We start from the raw sequence: 22,146 nt of genomic DNA, 5'->3' as shown, positions 1-22,146 counted from the left end.
ATAATCGACAGTGGTACTCCGTGTAATCTTACTATCTCAGAAATGTACAAATCGACCAATCTATCAAGGGAATATTCCGTCCTTACTGGGATACAATGAGCCGCCTTTGTCAATTTGTCCACTATAACTCATATGGCATCTTTCTTTTTCGGAGTCAAAGGTAATCCTTTCACGAAGTTCACGGTAACTCTGTCCCACTTCTATTTGGGAACCATTACAGGCTGTAACAAACCTGAAGGCACTTGATGTTCAACTTTAACTTGTTGACATACCAGGCATTTTGATACAAATTTAGAAATATCTCTTTTCATGTCGTTCCACCAGTACATCTTCTTTAAATCGTTGTACATCTTGGTACTTCCCGGGTGAACAGACAGACGACTGTTATGTGCTTCTTGCAAAATCTTCCGAATAAGTTTATTGTCTTTGGGTACACAAACTCTATCTCTAAACATTAAGCATCCATCAGGACTAATTTAGAAATCTGACTTAACACCAGACTCACATTGAGCCCTTTTTGCTTGCAAGTCATCATCATTAAGCTGAGCATCATGAATTTCCTACAGAAATGTTGGCCTAGCCTCTAGCTCGGCTAGAACTGAACCATCGTCAAGCAATTTCAAACGAGTATCCATGGCTCTCAAAGCATACAGAGATTTTCTACTCAATGCATCGCGACCACATTTGCCTTTCCCGGGTGATAGTCGATAATCAGATCATAATCCTTAATTAATTCTAACCATCTCTGCTGTCTCAAATTTAATTCTTTCTGAGTTATCAAATATTTCAAACTCTTGTGGTCCGTGAATATACGGTAAGTCTCGCCATGCAAATAATGCCTCCAAATTTTCAAGGTAAAAACAATAGTAGCAAGCTCTAGGTCGTGGGTTGGATAATTCTTCTCATGAGGCTTCAATTACCGTGAAGCATAGGCTATCACCTTGCCATCTAGTATAAGCACACAACCCAATCCATTTAAAGATGCATTATTGTAAACCACAAATTCTTTTCCCAGTTCAGGTAGCATTAAAACAGGAGCTTCAGTCAACAATGTCTTTAACTTCTTAAAACTTTGCTGACACTTCTCCGTCCATTCAAACTTAACGTCTTTCTATAGCAGTTTCGTCATCAGAGTCGCTATCATGGAAAATCCTTTCACAAACCTTCGATAGTAACCGGCTAAGCCTAAAAAGCTTCTAACCTCGGTTATATTCTTAGGCCATTTCCATTCGATAATTGTAGAAATCTTACTTGGATCAACTCGGATGCCTTCACCCGAAACTATATGACCCAAATATCCAACTTTCTAGAGCCAAAACTCACTCTTGCTAAACTTAGCATACAGTTGCTTTTCCCGTAAGGGCTGCAACACAATTCTCAAGTGCTTCTTGTGCTCTGTCTCATCTTTAGAGTAGATCAAAATGTCGTCAATAAACACTACGACAAACTTATCCAAATATGGCCGAAAGATCCTATTCATTAGATCCATAAACACAGCCGGTGTATTCGTCAGCCCAAACGGCATGACAAGAAATTCATAATGGTCATACCTCATTCTAAAAGTTGTCTTGGGCACATCCAGTCTTTAACTCGCAGCTGATAATAGCCAGACCTCAAGTCTATCTTAGAAAATACGATGTCTCCTCTCAGCTGGTCAAACAAATCATCGATCCTTGGCAAAGGATACTTATTCTTTGATAGTCACCTTATTTAGTTGCCGATAATCGATATATAACCTCATCGAACCATCTTTGTTCTTCACGAACAACATGGGGGCACCACAAGGTGAAAAACTTGGCCTAGCAAATCCTTTATCCATCAGCTCTTGCAACTGTGCTTTTAACTCCTTCAGCTCGGTAGGTGCCATTCTGTACGGGGTAATAGAAATGAGAGTCGTCCCTAGCACCAATTCAATACCAAACTCTATCTCTCTTAATCCAGGTAATTCCTCCAGAACACATTTGGGTACTCACATACTATCGGTAGGGACTCAATCTTCAACTCTATTTCCTTAGTGTTCAGTACAAACACAAGGTAGGCTTCATATCCTTTCCTCATATATCTCTGGGCAACCATTTCCGTGATTACAATTGGCAGCGAACCCAATTCTCTTGATTCGACTCGTAGAATCTTACCATCCGGGCATTTTAACTTAATATACTTACTACCACAATTCACTGTTACATCATGAAGGGCTAACCAATCCATACACAGTATTACATCAAATTCATCAAATGGTAACAACATAAGGTTAGCCGGAAAACAATGACCTTGAATCGTCAAAGGACAATTCTTACAGACTTTATCAACTAGGATTGATCTGCCTAGTGGGTTCGACACTCTAATGATGAATTTTGTAGGTTCAACGAATATGTTTATACAAGACGCCAATCTCATTCAGATATATGAATGCGTTGACCCCGAGTCAACTAAAGCAATAACACTTGTATTAAAAAGAGAGGAAGTACCCGTAATAACATCAGGAGCAAAGGCTTCCTCTCGAGCACGTATCGCATACGTTCTTGCAGGGGCTCGAACCTCTGATTTTGCAACGTCTTTCATCACAACTCGATTGCCACTAGCACTCCCAGGGTATCTTGGAGGTTTACCTCGTGGAATGGGTGCACTCAATTTCGGGGCTATTTCCACTTCCTTTTCAGCTCGTTCCGGGCAATCTCTGAGAAAGTGATCAAAGGAACCAGACCTAAAACATGCGTCACTCTTCATTCGACACTCTCCGAAATAAAATTTTTTGCAGCTTTGACACTTTGGTTTTTGATCACTACACTTCCCACACTAGTCACCATCAGGGAGGAAGACTTTTGACCTCGTGGTTTAGAGCTTCTCGATCTACCCAAATATCCCACTGACGAAGTGGAGCGTTCATTCAAGCTCCTGGCTTTCTTCATGGAGAATGAGAGTGTTCTACTGCTAAACCTCTTGCTCGCAACTCGAGCCTCTCTCTTAGCTTGTTTTCTTTCATTATTGAGTTCCTTGGCCTTCTTGGCTCAATCGGCCAATGCGGCAAACTCACATATTTCCAAGATCCTAATCAACAACTTGATGTCCTCATTTAGACCTTCCTCGAAGCGTTTACACATTTCTGATTACGTTTGGACCCATTCAGTTGCGTACTGACTTAGTCGTACGAACTCTCTCTTGTATTCCGCTACAGTCTTGTTCCCTTGTTTGAGATCCAGGAACTCCTTTCGCTTCGAGTCCAAAAACCATTGGCTAATATATTTCTTCCTAAACTCTGCTTGGAAGAAATCCCAAGTAATATTTTCTTTCGGCACTGCCGAGGATATGGTCTTCCACCAATTGTATGCAGTGTATTTCAAAAGGGACACAGCACACTTCAAACATTCCTCGGGTGCGCATGATAAATCATCTAGCACCCGCGTAGTGTTCTCGAGCCAGAACTCAGCTCTTTCAGTGTCATCATCAACTTTCGCTCTGAATTCCTCAGCCCTATACTTTTAAAGCTTATCTACCGGGGCTTTACCGATTCTCACCGGTGCCATACCTCGTGGCACATCCTCATCAGTTTGGTTAGGGGGCGGGGGAGGTCTCAGTATGTTGGGCGATTTCTCAAATAATCCTCAAACCATTCATCCATCATATAAAAGAAGGCAGCTCGAGCCTCTTCTCGGCCTTCTGACATCAGCCTTCTACTACTACATCATACAGCTCATTGTACGAAAGTTGGAGTATGGTTCTCGGCTCCCTCAGACTCATCTTGTGCTTGATTGGAAGACATTTACTATATTCAAAACAATTTACACAATTAGGAGATGTCACACTATCAACATTCAAATAATGGCATGTATAGCGAACTTTAACATCCTCTATGGTAGTCTTAGAACCGACTAAACCATAGCTCTGATACCAATAAATGTAATACCCTTCACCCTACCCGACGCCGGGATAGGGTTCGTGGCATTACCAAGACTTTACATTTTGAAATGTACCAAATTGGGTCACCAAGTTTTACTTAAATTTTAAGCTTTCTGTCCATGAATAACTCGCCCCTTATATAGGCATTCGAGGCCTATAACATACCTAGAGGCACTGCGGGACAAATTCGGGTACGCTCAATAAACCTTGGGCTCCTTAGGAGATTTTTCCTTATCATAAAGTGTCACACGCCCGTGTAGGTGGGCCGTGTAGACTCACACGCCCGTGTAGCTTAAGGCATGCCCATGCCCTTCAGCCGTGGGCAACACTGACTTATCAACACAGTCACAGCACACACCCGCGTTGCCTTCCCGTGGACGACACTGTCATTTTAACACGGCTATGGCGCATGCCCATGTGGCTTACCCGTGCACAACTTTGAGTTACAATTTTAAGTGCAGGGGACACACGACCATAGCATACGCCCATGGGAGGGAACCGTGTGTCACACACGGCCTAGGCACACGCCCGTGTGTCTAACCATGTGGACTCTAATAGGCTATTTTCCAAGCCTTTAATCACCCCTTTCCATTACTTGTGTTTAGTGGTTACCAAATTCGAAGGAAAACATGATTATACACTTGTAAATAATCTTAATAAAACTAGTTGTATAGAAACCTCATATCATTGGTTTCATACATGAAAGGTTATTTTCCATATAGTTTTTATGGGTTTCCATGTCACTTTAATTCGTCCGAAATTGGCTCGTTCATGTGACTCATCGCCAATTGGTAACAACCCATCACTTGTAAATAAAATCATGCATAAATTCGTAGGTCATAGCCTACTTCAATTAAGCCAATTTTCGTGGCTATATACAAAAAAAATAAACATATTTTTACATGCCTTCATTTAGCAAATCAAATAACACATATAACAAAATACTCAAAAATACTATACATGCCATTAAACAAAATAAACAAAGTCTTTATACCAAATCTTGTCTAGTTCATAGTGTGTTGACTCTCCAATCGTCTTTCAGTCCTTATGAGCCTTGAGCTCTGTGAGACAGGGAAAAGAGAGGGGTAAGCATTTTCATGCTTAGTAAGCTCGAATAACCGAGAAGTAAACTTACCGAGTAACTAGCATATATCCATATTTAAATCATGTAATCGTCAATTATGAAATGATTCCCTATCACATGCACTCAATCAATGAGTTAATCATATAATAAAGCATCATGTAATTTATGTAGATGAGCTCATCATTCATCATCTTATTGAAATACATCATACTGATCCTGTTGAGTTTCTAGGAAATCCAGAAGGAATACCCATTATTCGTCAATTCTTACGAATGATCATTTCACATATATGCACTCCACCGAACCTCACATCTCATGGCAGGATTACCAGTCCAGGCTAAATCCCCCATATCATGAACTCATAAGGTGATATCGAGATTACCAGTCCAGGCTAAATCCCTTATAGCGACAAACACCCTTAATGAGCTCAGATTTGAATTACCAGTCCAGGCTAAATTCAGACCCTAATCGGATTACCCGTCTGGGCTAAATCCATAATGCACACATATTCTTCGGGAGGTTTGATCATTCAAGGAACACCCATCTGGGCTAGATCCTTTTTATACTTGAGATCACAGATTACCCGTCAGGGCTAAATCCTTACTACAACACATACAGGATCTCAGTTCACACGTCAAACAGGGTTTGTCCATCGAATTCCCTTTTTCAACCTCAATCGAGACATTTTTTACATGTTATTATCAAATATGCATTTCTATGATATTCCATGCCAATAATAAATGAAATCATCATGCATTCATAAATCATACAATTATGCATATTAGGGGTTTACTTTAAGTTATCCAAACTTACCTGGTATTCGTTTCAGAGTTGTGTTTTGGTTATTCCGAAACCCTGCGTTTACCTCGATCGACCTCCGGAATTTGTTCCTTGGGGTATATATTAATAAAATTAACTCATTAATACACTACACTATGCATTTCAAGTTTCATATCTACCCTCGATCCAAATGACCATTTTGCCTCTAACCTTTCACATTTTTATGATTTAGTCCCTAGGCTCGTATAATGAAACACATGCACTCTTTATCTTACCCAAGCCTTGCCGAACACTTTTCCTTCTTATGGTAGGCCAAATTTCCCATTGTTTTCTCATTTGTACCACACATTTTACAACATTTGCGAAATGGTCCCTATAAGGGTTTTTCATGAAAATCAACTAGGAAAAGATGTTTAATACACATTCATCTTTCATATCCCTCCATAATCCATCAAAATACAAGCGACTCATGCATGGGTAAATTTTTAATCATGAACTCTAGCATGAAATATGGGTAGAAATGGAGAGAGCAAGCTACTGAGATTTCAAAAATACAAAGAGCATGAAAAACGGGGCTTGGGAGCACTTACTATTGAGCTTGAAAAGCTTGAAAACCCTAGCTATGGTATCCCTTCAATTTCGGTAGCCATGGAGAAGAAAATGGCTGATTTTTTCCTTCCTTTGCCCATTTTATTTCATTAAAATACCAAATGACTAAAATGCCCTCATGCCCTTTCTTTAAAATTTCAACTATGCAAGCCCATTTTTGTCCAAAAACTTAGAAATTGTGCAAATTCTCTCCAAGACCTTCTAATTCATAACTGAAAGCAATTTCATACAAATTGCTGCTAGAAATCAAGTTTTGTAATTTATTCAATTTAGTCCCTAATTTCCAATTGAACACCTTACTCAAAGAATTTCTTCATGAAACTTTAACACATGCATATAGTCATATTCTAGGCCTCATAATAATCATAAAATAAATATTTTGATGTCAGATTTGTGGTCCCGAAACCACTATTCTAACTAGGCCCTATTTCGGGATGTTACACCTTAAACATCAAATAATTCTGCCTCAACGATGTTTGTTCGAGGCCTCTCATTTCTGTTGGTAATGTTTCCAACCCTTCGGCATCGATCACAACTCTTTACGTAAGCATACTCATCTTTGAATAGTGTTGGCAAAAGAAGCCAGCTAGCAATACTTTGGCCGCAATACGTGTACCTTTAAAGTGTCCCCCACTCGAAGTTGTGTGGCAATGATATAAAATCTTATGCACTTCATCTTCTACCACGCATCTCCTGATAATTTGATCTGCACACTTTCTGAACAAGTATGGTTCTTCCCAAAAATAGTACTTCACAACATGAAGAAACTTTTTGTTCTGTTGATATGTCTTATCAATCATCATCAAACCACAAGCTAAATAGTTAGCAAAATTAGCAAACCAATAGGTATTATGGACATGATTTACCTAAAGCATGTGCTCATTTGGAAATGTCTCCTGAATGGGTATAAGTGGAGAATTTCCTTCTTACGGCTCTAATCTGGACAAGTGGCTTGCTACTTGATTTTCTAACCCTTTTCAATCTTGAATTTCTAGATCAAATTCTTGGAGTAAAAGTACCCATTTGATTAATCTAGGTTTGGAATCCTTCTTTGCAAGTAAATACTTAATTGCTGAATAATCTGTATAGACAGTCAGTTTGGTACCTACAAGATAAGATTGAAACTTGTCAAAAGCAAACACAATAGCAAGTAACTCTTTCTCTATTACTATATAATTCAATTGAGCTTTCGTTAGAGTCCAACTTGCATAGTAAATTGGATGAAAAACTTTGTTCCTTCGTTGGCTCATCACAGCTTCTATCACGAAGTCACTTGCATCACACATCAGTTCATATGGTAAATCCCAGTCTGGTGTGATGATGATTGGTGCCGAAACTAACAGACTCTTCAAGTCATTGAAAGCTCTTAAGCACTCCTCATCAAATTTGAACATTGTGTCCTTCTCAAATAATTTACATAAGCGTTTAGCAATTTTAGAGAATTCCTTGATAAATCTCTGATAGAAACTGAAGTGGCCAAAAAAGCACTTAACACCCTTTATAGATGTTGGAGGTGGGAGTTTCTCAATAACATCTACCTCTTGATCTACCTCGATTCCATGTCTTATTATCCGATGTCTTAGAACAATACTTCTCGTACCATGAAATGACACTTTTCCTAGTTGAGTACGAGGTTTGTTTCTTCACATCGCTTTAGTACCTTGGCTAGATTGGCAAGGCAATCATCATATGTGTCTCCAAACAATGAAAAATCATCTATAAACACCTCCAAATATTTCTCAACCATATCAGTAAAAATAGACATCATACATCTTTGAAATGTAGCAGGTGCATTACATAAATCAAATGGCATGTGTCTAAATACAAATGTACCATACGGGCACAAGAATATTGGTTTGTGTTAATCTTTTGATGCTACTGTAATTAGATTATACCTTGAGTATCCATCAAGAAAACAGTAATAGTCTCGACCCGCGAGTCTATCCAACATTTGATCCAAGAACGACAAAAGAAAGTAATCTTTCTTAGTCTTCTTGTTCAACTTCTGGTAATTGATGCAAATTCTCCATCATGTAACCATTCTAGTTTGTATCAACTTGGTGTTTTCATTTGCTACAACCGTGATACCTCCTTTCTTTGGCACGCACTGGACCGGACTTACCCATGAACTATCTGAGATAGGATAAATTTTACTCGCATCTAACCATTTAATGACTTCTTTATTTGCCATGTCCTTCATGATGGGGTTTAGTCTTTATTGTCCATCAATCATCCCCTTCTTGCCATCTTTTAAGATGATCTCGTGCATGCATATAGATGAACTAATGCCACGAATATCAGCTATAGTCCATCCGATAGCATTCTTAAATCGTTTCAACACTAGGATGAGTTTCTCTTCTTGCTCTTCGGTCAATTCAGCTAAAATAATCACAGGCAAAGTAGAAGTGTTACCTAAATAAACATATTTTAAATTTTAGGGAAGTACCCTGAGTTGTAATTTAGGTGGCTCCTCAATTGATGCTTTTGGTTGGGTTTAATCCCTACTTCTTAACCCCCAAAGACTCAAAGTTGGATTGCGGATTAAATCCCCTTTGATTAGCTTCTAGAAAAGCTAAGTATTCCTCCCCCTCTTCATTACTTGGAGGGTCTAACATCAAAATTTTCTCCAATGGGTCCTCAACAAAGTTGACTTCCTTTTCCATGATTAATTCCTCTAACTCAGATACTGCAAAATTGTAACAACCCGATTTTAGTTAAATCAAAACAGTGGTTTTTGAACCATAAATTCGAGGTTAAAAAATTATTTTAATATTATTTTTTATGTTTACAGTATGTGATTTTATATGTGTGAAAATTTCGTATGCTAATTTTATCCTTTAAGTAGTTAATTTGAGAAAAAGGACTAAATCGCGTAAAATGCAAAAGTTGCATTCCACTTGTTAAAAGTGCTTAATTGTCATGGCTTATTAAATGAAAGGTCCTTATGTTGTAATTTGAACCTTTATAGTGGAATTTGATATAAATGGGCATATATTAGGTGATTTTATAATGTTTTCATTAAGGGTAAAATTGGTATTTGATTATTAAGTTAATATTAGTTTAAACAAAACAAATGTTCATTCATTCATGCATTCATCAATGAAAATATCAAAGAAAAAGAATATCATTTAGGGCTTGTATATTTGGCATCTTAATCCTTAATTAAGGTATGTTCTTTGCTCGGTTTTTGATGATTTTTATGTTTTTGTGATCGTTGGTTTGAGTACTAGCTAGCCCGTGCCTTAATTTTTGAATTTTTTGATGAAATTGTGAGTTTTCGTTGATGAATGCTTGAGCTTTGTGATAGATGATGATGAAAAATGAATAATTGTTGATAGTTTTACATGTTTTGTAAAGTGATTTTGAGTAAAAATGTCAATTAGGGATTAAATTGAGAAAATGTGAAATGTTGTGGTTGAAAGTGTGAAATAAATAAAAATATGGGCTCTTATGAAGCTATAGAGAATTCATCTAAGTATGGACCATATTGAATTTTTGTGAATTTTGTGTATTTATGACATAGGGACTAAATTGTAAGAAATGTGAAACTTTAAGGGCTAAAGTGAAAAATGCCCAAATAGGTATTTTAGGTTAAATTGAATGTGTAGTTGAATAAACAAGTTGAATTTGATATTATATAGATCAAGAAAAGTGGAACTCGGACTTAGATCGAGGCAAGAACAAAGTACTCGATTAATTGGCTAGTTTTGTTGTTACTACGGCAAAGGTAAGTTCGTAGGTGTTAATTTCATTATAGATGGATGTTATATGCATATTGCATAAAATGTGTTTATGAGATTACGGATAATGTTTGAATTGTGAATACGACTATACGGAAGTGTTCGATGATGAAATGGATAAGCGAAACTTCCCGGTTAAACCTTAGGTACAGTTATGACGCTAATATAATGTCATTAAGTTAATGCATTGGGTTCAGGCCATGATATTGACACTTCGGGTGTGAATAATACCTTGATGTGGCTATGGGCTATGATATAGGTATTTTGAGAGGAGTTACCTTGATTTGGTTACGGGCCATAGTATAGGTACTTAGGGATAAGTTACCTTGATTTGGATACGGGTCATGGTATAGGTACTTATCAATTGCGATTCTTGAGTATCCGGCTTCTAACCCTAATGGTTCAACTGATAAATGAATGTCGTGGTTGAGAAAGAGGTTAGTACAAGGTGATATGGGTATGTACGGAACCTATTCAAGTACTACATTGAGAAAGTTTAATGAAATGGTATTTAATCATGTTTGAGACATGAATAAGATTTGTGTTAATGTAATGTTGATTCGATAATGTGCAAAAGGTTGAACTATATTATTTGATGAATTGAGTTATTTACTTACGAACTTACTAAGTTATGAAGTTTACTGTGTGTTATTTGTCTATGTTTTATAGATAGTCAAAGCTAGCTTGGACTCGGGGATCGTCAGGAGCATCATCACACTAACGATCAATTTGTTGGTACTTTTAAAGTTTGTATATATGGTATATAGCATGTATAGACTAGTGTCATTTTGGTATGTTTTGAGCAATGATGTTAGCCATGTGATATGGCTTGTTAATGATGTAAATGTTGGTATGTTTTTAGCCATTTAAGTTGGCTTAAGTTATGTGCTTGATAAGTGAAATATGTGGTGCATATAATGCCTTATATGATAGCTTGTTTTGGTATGTTTGCTATAGTTGTGGATATAGCTAAAGGATGTTGATTTGGTTAATTATCAATGTTGGAGAAATAGTAAATTCTGGTATGATTTGTGGATAATAAATTGGTATGTTTGAGAAGCATGAATTGGTTGATGATAGATGGCATGATATGTGTATGAAATAGTATAAGTATGGTAAGGAAAAATATGCATATTAATGTGCCATATGGTATATTAATTAAGGATATATGATATTATGTAATAGGTATTTGTGATGTTAAAGTAGAGACTATGTTCATAATATGACAGTGAAGGAAAATAAAAGGGAGTGATAGGAAATATTGTAGTGAAAGAAAATAAAGGTGTTATAAACTTAGTCAGTAATGGTATTGGTATGTTTTGGCTACCTATAAGTATTTGGAAATGGTACCATTTTGGTTGCTAGGTGTGTTTGTAAGAAGGGTGGCAAATTGGCTTTGCAAATGGCCTATTTTTTTCCATATGGGCAGAGACACGGGCGTGTGTCTTAACCGTGTGCGACACACGGTCATGTTACACTGCTGTGTGTCCCTTGGGGTACCCTTTCGAATTAAGACAGTGTACCTTACAAGTTTGACACAGCCTAGACACACGGGCATGTCTACTGGCTGTGCGTGCTACACAGACTCACACATGGGCATGTTACTGACTATGCTACATAAGTCAGTATTCCCCTAAATGGCACATGGCCTAGCACACGGGCGTGTTTGGCCACTTCGAAGGGTACACGGGCTAGACACACGGGCGTATGGTCGGCCATGTGACCCAAGTAAGTAACCCCTCCAGATTTTAGTGGCCAAGGCACATGGGCGTGTCTTCAGCTGTGTGGTACAAGTCAGTATGTATGCCCTGTTTTCACACGGCCTGTGACACGGGCATGCCTGGTGATTGTGTGAGGCACACAGCCTGTTCATAGGGGCGTGTGACCCTTTAATGTTGAAAAATTTTCTAAATTTCTCAAAGTTTGCAAATGTTATAGGTTTAGTCTCGAACCACTTCTAAGCATGTTTTAAGGTTTCATAGAGCCTTATAAGGGACATTATGAATGAATTTTTATTATGAATATATTAATGTATGTGAATGAGGTGTATTATCCGGAAATGCTTCGTAACCCTATTCCGGCATCGAATACGGGTTAGGGGTGTTACAAAAACAATCATCAACTATATTAGGAAATTGCATAGACTTAAAAACATTAAATGTTACTTGATCATCCTGAACACTCATAGTAAGCTCGCCCTTCTGCACATCAATAAGGGTCCTTCCAGTTGCTAGGAAAGGCCTTTCTAGGATGATTGGCACCTCTTTATCTACTTGAAAGTCTAGAATAACAAATTCAGCAGGGAAAATAAATTTATCTACACATACTAATACATCCTCAATTTTTCCTTCTGGATGTGCTAAAGATTGATCTACTAATTGAAGTGCAGTCGTAGTAGGTTTAACATCACCTATCCCCAACTTTCTGAATATGAACATGGGCATCAAGTTGATGGTTGCACCCAAATCGCATAGTGTCTTACCATAATACGTTGCTTCAATCTTGTAAGGTATGGTAAAACATCCAGGGTCCTTCATCTTTGGGGTAGTTTATTTTGAAGATATGCACTGCACTCTGTTGTGAGGGATATCATTTCAAATTCTCCAAGTCTTCGTTTCTTGAACAGGATATCCTTCATGAATTTGACGTAGTTTGGCATCTATTTAAGTGCTTTTACCAATGGGATGTTGATATGAAGTTGCTTGCGTACTTCTAGTGTAACACCCATAACCCGTATCCGTCGCCAGAACAGGGTTATAAGATGTTACCGAAGTTTACAGAATAATTACACATAATTTCAAAAATTTTCCTATGTTCAAAACAAAACTGTCCACCTGATTCATAGACATTAAATTATTTATATCTTGAGCTACAGAATTGAAAATTGAGAACCTCTAATTTTCCCTAAAACTAGACTCATATATATTCTTACCATAAAATTTTCAGAATTTTTGGTCTAGCCAATAAGTGCAGTTTATTCTTTAAATTCACCAATGTTTCACTATCCAACAGTACTAACCCCTCTTCACAAAAAATTAATTATCTCTTAGTAAAAGATTCGAATGATGTTCTTGTTTATTTATTTTGAAAATAGACTTATCAAGTATTCTAAGAATATAAATTATAACTCATAATTATTTTTGTACAGTTTTTAATGATTTTATAAAATCAGAATAGGGGATTTCAAAATCATTCTGACTCTGTCTTACACAAATTCAAATATATCCTAATATTAAACTCTTTTGCTTACAAAGTTTCATTTATATGTAAATAGACTCAATAGGATTTAATTTTATATTTAATTCAACCTCTAATTCAATTTCCACAATTTTTGGTGGATTTTCAAAATCAGACTACAGCTATTATATAAGATTGTTTTAGTGCAAAATATTACTGACTAAGTTTATAACACCTTTATTTTCTTTCACTACAATATTTCCTATCACTCCCTTTTATTTTCCTTCACTGTCATATTATGAACATAGTCTCTACTTTAACATCACAAATACCTATTACATAATATCATATATCCTTAATTAATATACCATATGGCACATTAATATGCATATTTTTCCTTACCATACTTATACTATTTCATCCATGTGTGTATGAGAACCATTTATAACCTTATGAATTCATATTTATATATATATATATATATCATTGCTACCCATACCAGTGGCTAACTTCCAAACATTGTGTAACATTTATTATTTCACTAATTTAGCTATACATGCCGTTTTCAAAATATGTAAACCATTATACCAAAATTGACAGGATGATAGTGTGATGAAGTCTCCGACCCGTCTTCCAGTTCTTCCGAGCTTTCAAGTACTATAAGACAAGGAAAATAAAATCTAATAAGCATATTTATGCTTAGTAAGTTCATATAACATGAATCAAACTTACCAATCATATTTAATATTTAACTCATATAAAAGCATAATTTTGCATTCATTTTGGTTATTTGCCTATTCATAAACATTTCAATCAAACACGTTAGTAACAAACGTACAATAGGCATGGATGAGCTCATCATGCTATTGTCTCATTCCATCTCATATTTCTCATGTTTAGTTTTACTATCTCATCCGTTTAATCATTGGAATTATCGATGGATTTTCTAGTAGTACATACAAAGTGTACATTTTCATATTTCGTCAATTCATATCCAGGATTTAGCCCTTAGGATATTAAATCATCAAGCATCCTCTCGAGTTACATATCAAGTAACCGTAGCAAATCAGGATTACCATTTTAGGGAAAATCCTATTCACCTTGAGTTACCATAGTGAATTAGGAACAAATCCTATCCACTTTATATATTTCTAGTGAATCAGGAATAAATCCTATTCACTTTAGTTTCTTTTAGTGAATCAAGAATAGATCCTATTCACTTTTAATTCTCGAGAAGGCTTTTGTTAGATTTTTCCATCCGAGCTCAATCCATTTCTGCAACACATGCAAAACCTCATATATTTCGGGAAATTTCCGTTATCCATCGATCACCAATATTCAAACGGAATTTCACCCATTTATTAATTTCCAAACTTGTATCATTTCTTTCATTTCACATCTATATAATTCATATATTCAATTTCATACATCATATATAATACAATACAACATTTAAATTAACATATTTACATACTCATTCAAGTTATACGAACTTACCTCGATAGCAACTTGTAATCAAAATTCTTTAATCCGATATCTTTTCTTTTCCACGATCACTTTTGAATAAATAAATTTAACATCAATTCAACATATCTCATACTCATTTGAATTCAACTCATGTTCTAGAAAAAATTACTATTTTGCCCCCAAACTTTTTATAAATTCCATTTTTGTCCCTAGGCTCGGAAATCAACATCTATTCAAATTAATCCTTGTTCCAAACCTATTTGATTTTTACATCTCACATTTACAGCACTTATATTTCATAAAATTTAGAATTTTTCTTTAAATTTCACAAGTTTACAAATTAGTCCCTTTTTACACAACTTTTAATTTATTCTTCAATTTAATCCTTTACCTAATTCTAACTTGAAATTCTATCAATTTAACCCCTAATTCATCAATTAATTCAACATAAACCTTGTCCAAAAATCTACTAACTTTCAAAATTTCAACATGTACTAAGTAGTATTTTATTCTAGGATTCCAAAAACATCAAAATTATAAGAAAATGAACTAAATTGGCTTACCAATTGAACTTGAACCCTTAAACCCTAATTTCTCCCTTTTCTTTCTTTCCCTTTTTCCTTTCTTTCTTTCTCCCCTGTTTTTTTTTCGTTTTCATTCTGTTCTTCCTTTTTTTTTCTTTTGTTTCTTTTGTTTATTATATTTTAGTTATATTATTATATTATAATATCTATAATAAATAAATACATATATGTATTACAAATGTACATATGTATTTATTACACATTTACATTATTATTACCACACAATTGTCATAATTTAATTTAATTTAATTTATTTACTTTATTTAATTAATATAATATAATAATATAATAATATTTACTTAAATTATAAGTAAATATATAATAATTACTAATATATGTATATTATTTATACACATGGAAATTATTTTACCACACACATGTCAATTTATGGTGTAATTTCTTATTTAGTCCCTTAAATTTTCTCTATTCTATAATTCAACTTTTACCTTATGTTCAATCTAGTCCATCCACTCAATTGCTCCTAATTTAACAAATTCACCTATCCAAAATCTAATTAACCACACAACTAACTTCGTAAACATTTATTAAAAATATTTACTAATCCGGTTTACCGGAAGGAGTCCCGAAAATGCTTTTTTTTTTCAATTAACTACAAAATCAATAAAATTTTCTTATCAAAATTTTCATGCAACCGTTCTATCATAATATAGACCATGCTATAATTTTAAAATAAAATTTTCTTTTTAGCTCGGATTTGTGGTCACGAAACCACTGTTCCGATTTCACTGAAAATAGGCTGTTACATCTAGTAGCTTCTTGAACTGAACTTCTTGCTTCTGCTTCTAAAGTCTTTGAAGGTAAGGTGGTGGAGGATTCTTTACTAGAACTGGTTGATTCATCTTCTGTGGAAATTCTACATCTAACGAAGTTGTCAGTTTATCATAATTGACTGGTTTGGAAACTACCTTATCGGGTTTTGTAGATTTTGGTTCTGGTGAAGTAGGAATTTCAACACTTGGTTGAACATCCACTGAATCTTGAGCATTAGCTAGCTCCTCTTTAACTTCGACAGTGTTGGGCTCTAATGTCTTTCCACTCTCCAATATCAATGCTTTACAATGCTCTTTCCCCAGATTTCTTGGATTCTCCGTGTCATTAGGCAAAGCACCTTGTGGACGATTTCTGAGTTCAGTGGCAAGCTAGCCCATTTGGTTTTCTAGGTTTTTCAATGTGGTTGCTTGGCTTAGGGTTAAAGCATCATTTTTGTAACACCCCTAACCCGTATTCATCACCGAACTAGGGTTAAAGGCGTTGCCAAACAAATCAAAACATTTTACAAACAATTCATATACATCATTATCAATCATAGTCAAACATTACCATAGAGTCCCTTATTTATGTCATCGAGACCTTAAACATGCATTAGAAAGGGGTTGGAACTAAATGAGCTCATACAAGATTTTTCAAAACTTCAATTTTTTTTTCCAAAGCTCTACAGGTCACACGCCCGTGTGAACGGGCCGTGTGCCTCACATGGCTTTAGACACGCCTGTGTGTCTAGACCGTGTCAAAACAGGGCATATATACTGACTTATCCATACGGCCACAAGACACACCCGTGTGAAAATTAAAGAGGTTACTGACTTGGGTCACACAGCTGACTACACGCCCGTATGTCTAGCCCATGGTCGAAACTGACTTGGCCACATGGCCTAACACATGCCCATGTGTGCGACCGTGTGGTTTGCTCAAGCTCATTTCAAAATGGCCCTCGAGCAACACGGCTGAGACACACACTCGTGCCCCTACCCGTGTGGGCAAAAATAAGCCATTTACAAGGCCAATTTGCCGCTCCTTTAAAGGTTCTCCCTGTAAGCATCAAAACCACATGATTTTATACCAAATTCTCGACCATTTCTCAACCAAAACATATACCATTCATGCCATAACATTATTCATCAATTTCATACTCAATATATAAATCGAAACATACCCAAACCCTAAGCTAAAATCATACCAAAACATAGGTTTCACAATCAAATCTCATGCCAAATTCTTACCAAATTCCCTAATAGGCACATATCAAAACTTACCAAATTGACCAATTCTTTTGGCCATTCAAGAACATATCATAAAGACAACATTGCATCACATAATTCATACCAAAAACTCATTCATATTCATTACCAAAACCAAGCCAAATCACATGGATAGATATACACATTACCAAAGCATATACAATTACTTCTAGCCTATACATGCCATACATCATTATAAACATTTTCAAAAGGTACCAAAATGAAGTTTGATAGTGTGTTGATGATCCTCTATGATTCCTGAGCTCCCGGTAGCTACGATATCTATAAAATAGTTGAAAGACACACAAAGTAAGCTTTCAAAAGCTTAGTAAGCCAAATACAAATAAACTTAACAATATAAACATATAAGCATCATAATATCCATATACTCCTTGGCCAAATGCTATCACAAACCACACAGTTCAAATACATTTCATATATTCCCCATTCATTTGTGATACTCAATTTTAAACGTACCTAAATCGGATACACATTTCATAGAATCATTCATTTCTCGGAATGCCCGTTGAACCGTTCGAAATCATAAAGATACGCAGATAACTCAGAAAGCTCATACAATGCCAACGTCCCAGACGTGATCTTACATGTAATCAAATATCGATGCCACTGTCCTAGACAAGGTCTTACATGAAATCAAATACGATGCCAATGTCCTAGACATGGTCTTACACTTAAATCATAAGTCGATGCCAATGTCTCAAACGTGGTCTTACACGATAACACATATCAGATTCTATGTCTTGACATATGTATCCTAACTATTCCTGTGGCTCATACAGGGCTTTTCAATCGTTGTCACATTATCAGAGATTTTTTGGATAACACTTATTGAGCTCGAATAGTCATCCATCACAATTCAATACCATATAAGTAATAATAATTCAATTCAAACACATTTATTTGTATATTAACTTACCTCATACAGATTTGGGCGAACGGAGTCGACTACTCGACGACTTTCGACTTTCCCCGATCTAAATCCATTTTCTTTGGTTCTTGATCTAAACACATTCAAATTTAACCATTTTATTCACCAAACCATTCAATTCAATCAAAAAACACACATTTAGGGCATTTTACAAATTAGCCCTCACATTTTCACATTTTGACACTTTAGTCCCTAATTCACAAAATCACAAAATACACAAAATTTTCTTACACATATATTTAGCCGATTTTTCATAGTATTTGTAGCGACGTAAAAATTTTTTTCTTTTTATCGCTAATTGAGGTGACTTATTGGAAGTTTGAAAAAAACGACTTTCGATTTTGTTAAAAAAAGGGAGTCGCCACAGATCTTTTTTCTAGGTGTGATCGGACACCTAATAAATCATCTTTTTTGAAAAGAAAATTTATTCTTGAACAAAAATGAAGGCCAAATTTAGGTCTACGTCAAAAAACCAAAGTAAAGTTAGGTTCGGGAGTCGGTTACACACGAGGAAGGTATTAGCACCCTCGCGATGCCCAAAATTGGTATCTTTATTAAACTCGTGTTGTCTTGATTTTAAAAAGTACGAATTCAATTTGACATTTACTCGTGATCCAATTGAAAAATGAGAATTTTTAGTTTTCAATTTTTTTAGAAAGGGTGTCCCGTTTTTAACACGAGCCGACGAATTTCAACCAGCATGGCGATGAAATCGATGGCTTAATGTTAAATCGGTACATTGCCTTATTTTTGAAGTTAATTAAAACATGACAAAAAATATTTCTAAAGTGAGAATTTAAAAATAGATAAACAACACAAACAATGATATCATTAATGAAAAATATTAACATGGAATACTAGAATATTAGAATAACAATAATAATGATATTTAAAAAAAAAGAAAATAAAACAAATCATGTACTAATAATAAAATAAGAAAAATTGTTATGAAATAATTATATGGATGTCATTATCAACCCCATAGGTTATAAAACTCTTCCTATACCCCATAAGTTATGGGACTTTTCCTATACCCCATTAATATAGGAGATAAAAGGTCATGACCCTTTAGATGCCCTATAATAATTAGAGAGTTACTTTTAACCCCTATATATATGGGGCTCATGTACTCATGAAAAATAATATATAATATATAAAAAAGGAGATACACTCTCTCTTCTACATTATCTCTACACTCTTTCTTCTATCACATTTTAGTTTATTCTTTCTTTATTATTTCACAACACGTTATCATCACAAATCTCTAATACAAGAAATCAAGGCCAACAAATTTTTCCTTAAAGATTGCCGAAGGACGCTTAGGTGAAGTAAGGGTAACAAGTTGATCTATTTCATTTGCATTTGTGTTATTTCATTTGCATATTAACATGCTTTATTTTACATTATTGACTTGTATATTTTGTCTTATAATTTATAATGTCAAATCTTACAAAACTCGAATTTGTGGCTCTGGACATCACTGGAAATAACTATTTATCATGGGTACTAGATGCTGAAATTCACTTAGATGCAAAAGGTCTTCGTGAGACTATTAAGGAGGGAAATGAAGAAAGTACACAAGATAAGGCCAAGGCCATGATTTTCCTTCACCATCACCTCCATGAAGGTCTAAAGACCGAATATTTGACTGTTAAGGACCCTCAAATTCTTTGGGCCAATCTAAAGGAAAGATATGACCACCAGAAAACTGTGATTTTGTCTAAAGCTCGTTATGAGTGGCTGAATTTAAGATTGCAAGACTTTAAGTCTGTTAGTGATTATAACTCGGCCATGTTCAGAATCACTTCACAATTGAATTTATGTGGAGAGAAGATTACTGATGCAGAAATGTTAGAAAAAATATACTCAACTTTCCATGCAAATAATGTTGTCCTACAGACACAATATCATGAAAAAGGCTTCCAAAAATATTCTGAATTAATTTATTGTCTCCTAGTGGCGGAGCAAAACAATGAGCTGCTAATGAAAAACCATGAATTACGCCCAACTGGCTCTGGTCCATTTCCTGAAGCGAATGTGAGTTTACACAATGGGCAAGAATTAAAAGAAACACACCATGCAAATAGTAGTGTGCGTGGCCATGGTCGTGGCCGAGGGCGTGGCCGCGGACATAGATATGGATATGGTCGAGGTGGTCGTTTTAAAAATTCACATTCTTACCAGAAGTGGGATTGGAAAAATTGTAACAGGGAAGAGAAAGAAAAAGGTGAAAATGTGACTAATGTATGCTATCGTTGTGGATGAAAAGGACATTGGTCTCGTGTGTGTCGCACACAAAAGCATCTAGTTGATCTTTATCAGCAATCCATAAAACAGAAGGGAAAAAAAGTAGAAACCAATCTTGTATATAAAGATGGCGAAGGTGATTTTGATGATGGCAATGCAACCCACTTAGAAGTGGCTGATTTTCTTTCTACCCCTGAAGGAAATTATTAAGGCCGCAAATTTCGATAAATAATAAAATAAACATCTACTATTCTATGTTTCATTTAGCAACTTTAATAATGATGTTATGACCTTTACTAGTGCTATGTTTTATGTGATAATTTTGTTTTATAGACCTTTTAGTAATTTGAACTTTGAATACCTGTTTTCACCATTATTTGTGACATTTTGTGGTTATTTTGTTTCTTTGAAGAACATTATCTCGCAAAGGCAATCAGCTATGAATGGTGAAAATATATGTCTAGCAGACAGTGCAACTACTCACACCATATTGAAAGACAAGAGATATTTTTCTCATTTAATAATGAAAAGAGAAAGTGTGAGCACTATATCTGGTAGTACAACTATTATAGAAGGCTCCGGAAGAGCAATTATTTTATTACCAAGGAGAACAAAAATTGAAATTATTAATGCATTATACTCCTCTAAGTCTCAAAGAAATTTATTGAGTTTTAAAGATATTCGCCAAAATGGATATCATATTAAGACTTTAAACGGAGGAAATTGTGAATTCCTTCAAATTACGAGTATTGCTCAAGGAAATAAACAAATTGTTGAGAAATTGCCTACATTCTTTACTGGTTTGTACTACACAAAGATCAGTTCTATAGAAACACATGCTATAGTAAACCAGAAGTTTACTAATGTCTTTGTTCTTTGGCATGATCGGTTAAGCCATCCCGGTTCAATAATGATGCAAAAAATAATTGAAAATTCATGTGGACATTCATGAAAGAGTCAACAGATTCTTCAAAACATTATATGTGCTGCATGTTCACTGGGAAATTAATAATCTGACCATCACCAGCTAAGATAAATAACGAACCACTTACTTTTCTTGAGCGAATTCAAGGGGATATATGTGGGCCTATACATCCCCCATGTGGACCATTTAGGTACTTTATGGTTTTAATCGATGCATCGAGTAGATGGTCTCATGTATCTTTGTTATCAATTCGCAACCTGGCGTTTGCGAGATTGCTTGCTCAATTGATTCGATTACGAGCCCATTTCCCAGATTTTCCTATTAAGACCATCCGTCTTGTTAATGCTGGTGAATTTACTTCTCAGTCTTTTAACAACTATTGCATGTCCATTGGAATAAGTGTTGAACATCCTGTAGCTCATGTTCACACACGAAATGGTCTAGCAGAATCTTTAATAAAATGACTTCAATTGATAGCAAGGCCATTACTTATGAAGTCAAAACTCCCAATCACTGTTTGGGGGCATGCAATTTTACATGCAGCTGCATTAATTTGCATCAGGCCAACATGTTATCATAAAGTCTCCCCCTTACAAATAGTTCATGGTCAAGAACCAAATATTTCCCATCTAAGAACATTTGGATGTG

At 35.5% G+C, this 22,146-nt stretch overlaps 1 protein-coding gene across 1 annotated transcript; it reads left to right on the top strand.

Moving 5' to 3' along the window:
- Positions 1-19,763: 19,763 nt before the first annotated feature.
- Positions 19,764-20,591, top strand: LOC108451420 (uncharacterized). Its single transcript, XM_017749113.1, has one exon. The coding sequence runs from the start codon at positions 19,764-19,766 to the stop codon at positions 20,589-20,591; it is 828 nt and encodes a 275-aa protein (XP_017604602.1).
- The last annotated feature ends 1,555 nt before the right edge of the window (positions 20,592-22,146 follow it).

The sequence above is a fragment of the Gossypium arboreum genome, chromosome 5, assembly GCF_025698485.1.
Source record: "Gossypium arboreum isolate Shixiya-1 chromosome 5, ASM2569848v2, whole genome shotgun sequence".
In the NCBI taxonomy this organism is placed as follows: domain Eukaryota; kingdom Viridiplantae; phylum Streptophyta; class Magnoliopsida; order Malvales; family Malvaceae; genus Gossypium; species Gossypium arboreum.
The sequence above is the reverse complement of the archived record's forward strand: the minus strand, read 5'-3'. Positions and strand labels throughout refer to the sequence as shown.